The 4540-nt window shown below is 58.0% G+C and overlaps 1 protein-coding gene across 1 annotated transcript in view; it reads left to right on the top strand.

The window, feature by feature from the left end:
- Positions 1-273, top strand: part of LOC105556081 — a 1400-nt gene extending 1127 nt beyond the window's left edge. Inside the window, exon 2 of the mRNA XM_012003151.1 lies at positions 1-273. Coding sequence (XP_011858541.1) covers positions 1-233 — 233 coding nt within the window. The 3' untranslated portion in view covers positions 234-273.
- Positions 274-4540: the final 4267 nt, after the last annotated feature.

Genomic DNA, 4540 nt, shown 5'->3' with positions numbered 1-4540 from the left:
ACTACATGCTTACAGTCATCGATGTGCTGAGCAAGCATGCTTGGGCTATGCCGCTTAAGACTAAAGGTGGAAGCGAGACGGCTAATGCTATCAGTGAGATAATTCGGGAGAGCGATAGATGCCCGAAAAACCTGCAAACTGGGTTAGAATCCCCCTATATACCCTACTTATGGAGGTTGTCGTTATTTCTTAAAATAGAACTCCCTGTTTATTACACTATCTTATTCTACTAATATGAACAACTTTTGTCTGAAACACTTTTTGATTTGCCTAATACTTTTTAAGATATTCAAGAAAACATTTATAACTTTTTCAATGTTTAGTTTATAATATCTCGATAACTGTTAGTCGGAGGAAAAGTAGTACAGGACATTTTTACTTGATTTGGTCTCAGGAATATGCTGTTGCAATAGTGTTCAATTATTAAAAATTTTTGTGTATGTAAATTTTGTGGTACCATACACCAAAATAGTCAATAATTGAAACACCATTGTAACAGTATATTCCTGAGACTAAATCAAGTAAAAAAGAGACTAAATCAAGTACACACACACAGAAGAAAATATTTGCAGTTACCACAATTTCACTATAATTTATAGTCATTTTAGGAGCCAACCACATTTTTATAATTCTTCCGACTACGTAAGTTATGGTTCACCTTTTTTTTTTGGCCCGGTGGAAATCCTCATGGACCGTCACCCGCCCCCTCTGGAGAAGGGGACGGGTGGTGTGTGGGACTTGTCTCCCTGGCACTTGGGCAATTGACGACCCAAGGCCAGTGTGAAATGGAGACGCCTACCGCACTAAAACCACCGGGGGTGGACTTCTATGCGCTATATGGGGACTGCCGGGGTACACAATCGCAGTCTTCCCGCACAGTCCCCGCGCCACGCGTAACTTCGCGCACTCCTCTGGGCCTAATTGGCCCTGGCCCTGAAGAGGGCCGACTCCTTCGCTCCGCGGCGAGGGTGCCACCGGCCCCTCGCCGCTCCCCCTAGTTACTGGTGGGGGAGGGCGGACCTGGGTCTCCAGCCCACGCCCGCCCGCCAGGGGTCCGTACGGACTTCCCGGCTAATCTCCTTTTAGTCGCCTCTTACGACAGGCAGGAGATACCCCAGGCCTATTCTTACGGCGGGACCTGGACGCCAAAACCTCCCCCCCTAAAACATCCCCCTTTCTCCCTCGTCACACAGGGGGGGTGTGACCCGGGGTAGAGAAGGATGTTTCCTTCTCTGCCCCCTACTCCTATGGAGGGGAGAGTTCCATGGATTCTCCCCCCCCCCCAGCACCGGCGGTGTCCATATCCCCAGACTCACATAGCCCAGTGGGGAACAGTGACTTTGACGCCGGCACCTCCTTCCTAGGGGAGGACATAACTACTGTGTCCCCCGTCGAGAAGTCCGACTCCAAGGAGTCGGACTCCCTGATCCTCTTCCCCCTTCGATTAGGGGGTCGTACTGAGGGGGGCGTGTCTGATCCCCTTTGGACTTGTGTCCTTTGGCGGACGCCTTGCCGCACCCCTCACCACCCAACCTATGGCCAGCCGGGAGGCCCAAATCTGCACACAAAGGGCAGTTGGGCTCTCCCTGGCACTCCTTTGCGGTATGTCCCGCAAGACCGCAGCGGTAGCACCGCTTGCTCCGGTCTACACCGCTGGTGCACCGTTGCCCCAGGTGTCCCTCCTCCAGGCACCGGTAACACCTTTGAGGGCGGGACTTCGCCGGCGAAACGGTCGCCCATGCGAATCCCGCTCTCAGTTTTCCCTTTGTCGTGAGCGCACGTGCGGCCTCCTTCGTGCACCGCACATATGCCACCCCCATGCGTCTGCCAGGATATCGAGGGAGCATATAAGTGCTGACCTCACCCGGCGCACAACCCGTCTCCTTACAAATGGCCTCAGCCAACCCCTCTTCGGAGACCATATCATCCAGGCCCGACACCCGCACCTCCGCGGTCTTGCCGGGCCTGGACACCCTGGCTCCCATGCCCTTAATGGCACCTTCCAATTGCCGAGCAAGGGTATCCGCCCCCCTTGCCCGGTCTTCGCCGGGGATCTCTAACAGGAAACCCCCATTGGCAGTTCTCCTCATCGTCATGCCGTCGACCCCCAGGCCTACGAGAGACACTTTGTCCCTCGCGGCCCGGAGGACGGCGGCACACGACTCCTTCGTCCCATTGGGGACGGTAATGGAAACGGCGGCGGTCTCCCGAGGACTCCGCGCGGATCGGGCAGCCGGCTTGCTGCCTCCTCCCGCCGGGAGCCGCCCCTATACCACCCCCCTCTCTCCTGTTTCTTCGAGGCAGGCAGGGTAGGTCTCTTCCCACCCTTTCCCCCGTCTTCGCCCTCTGGCAGGGAGGCACACTCCTTACCTCGCCTGCAGAGGGGACAGGCAGCCCGAGCCGCAACTCGAGCGCCCCCATCCTTTTACTGAGGCCCGCAGCCACACCGGCGCCCCCGCGTCCTCCTCCTGCAGCTTCCGCTCGGTGGTGCCCCCGGTGTTCGGGGCATTTGTCTCCCTTGTTTGGGTGGAGACCTCCCTCATGGCGGGCTTCGCCTTCGCCAGGTCGGAGGGAGGTTCCCTCTGCCTCTCCGCGAGCTGTATCGCCAGCTGCTCCACTCTTTCCTCGAGCGCCTTGCGCTCTTCCGCTTCCTTTCTCACCGCTTCCTCACTGACCCTGCGGTCCTCCTTGAAGCCGGCGAGCGCCTCCTTCAGCAGCTCCTTAAGATTGGAGATCTCCCCCTCCATGATTTCCGCCCGTGTCTGCGAGTTCTCCAACTCTGAGGCCAGATGGAAGACCCCAACGCAGACCTCCTTAGTGAAGATTTCCAAATCTTCTTTGTCTTCGGACGGCATCCTCTTCCACCATTCCTGCTCCTCGAGCGAGTAGTTCCTCCAGTCCTCAGCACTGCAGAGGAGTCTTCCTCCCGCTTCCTCTGGGGTGAGGGTCCTCCACATTTTGAGGTCTTTCTCAAAGCCCTCCGTGCCAGGCTGCTGTTGGATGTGCGCCACTTTGTACTGCTCCATCCACGCAGCCCAGATACCCCTATCTTCTAGCTCCTCAGCCAGGGGTGACGAGACGGCCTCCTTCCTTCCTACCATGGCCGACTCACCCCCTGACTTTTCCCCAATCTTCTTCCCCTTAAAAGAGGTTGAAGGCTGCGGATCTCCCTTGGATGTCACTTCTGTTATTGTGCACTCCATTTTTGTTTCTTCCCACTGTCCTCATCGGCTGCCCCGGTCAGGCCATGCCCTCCTCCCCCATCTCTGGAGGAGGCCCCGAGTTCACCCGGGGGACCGGGATATGGCACGGGCTGGGGGGAATACCGCACCCCGGCACAGGCCTCCAGCCCCCTACACGCCCCCACGCTCAATGCGTGGGGGTTTTCAGGGGTCCCGGGTCTCCGACGCCCCGGGTACCGATGAGGTGCCGCCACGCGGGGGGCCCCGCGGACCGATGGGGTGTCAGGGGAGGCCCGTCCCCCCTTCACCTTGCCTGCCGCGGCGACCGGCACGCACGCTTCCTCCGCCAGGGCAGACCCCCGCTAGAACGCGAGGGCCATCGCGAGAGTCTCCCCGGCTGGGGACAATGAGGGTCGTGACTCCCTCAAAGGCCCCTTCGTCCGAGGGACTGCCGCCGCAAGCCAGGGGAGAAAGACACCCCCGACCCCAGCGACAGCCCCCCGCCTCCGGCCCCCCGGACCCCGGCCTGGGAATACGTCCCAGCGGCTCCGGAGGGTCCCAGGCCACCGAGCCCCGCCTCGGAAACGTCCGAGCGGCCCCGGCAGCCTGTCACCTCGTTCGGACCAGGCGAGCCGGCGCCCTCATGCCAGGATGCACGCCCTCAGAAGGGCGTCACCCCGAGACACAGGGGACACCGACCCGCGATGTCCGTGGTCAGGACTGCGTGACTGCAATCCCAGCCCCCTCTCTGTCCGCCCACCCAGCGACCCGCACCACGTACGGTTACGCCGCCAGGGTCGGACCCTCCCTCGCCGCCGAGACAGGACCACGTCCAGCCCAGTGACGGGAGAGCCACCCCCCGCAACCCTGCCGGAACACCGGCGTGCAATGGGTTGCGGAGAGTCTTGCGGTGCGCCTTAGTCAGCGGACGATCAGCCTAGGGAACCGCCGGAGCCTAAAGCGGCACACAACGGTTCCCGGCCGAACGCCCGCCTAAGCTCCCCCACCACGACAAGGTGGCGCACCATGGGGGAGAAGTTATGGTTCACCTAACAATGTATTATAGTTCTCATAGACACAATATTGTACTCATAGACACAATATAATACTTCACTTTTGTTTACCATGTGATTAGTAAGGTGGATGATAGAAATGTAGTTATAAATTTACGCTATTAGATTTTGCAAAAATTAAGAGCACACGCCAATCAGATTTAAGATTTTTATAATAGTTGCAAAGTTGTCTTTCTGCTGAACGCAGTCATTTACTTTATTTATCAATCGTACTTCCCGCCATAGCTACCTTCTAAGGCTGCGTTCGCAAACACCTCCCAAGTGCCCTCATGGGTCTCCTCTCTT

The sequence above is a fragment of the Vollenhovia emeryi genome, unplaced genomic scaffold (genome assembly GCF_000949405.1).
Source record: "Vollenhovia emeryi isolate VEMERY1.0 unplaced genomic scaffold, V.emery_V1.0 DF940367.1, whole genome shotgun sequence".
Lineage (NCBI taxonomy): Eukaryota > Metazoa > Arthropoda > Insecta > Hymenoptera > Formicidae > Vollenhovia > Vollenhovia emeryi.
Note: the sequence above shows the minus strand (reverse complement) of the source record. Positions and strands in the feature narration are given on the sequence as shown.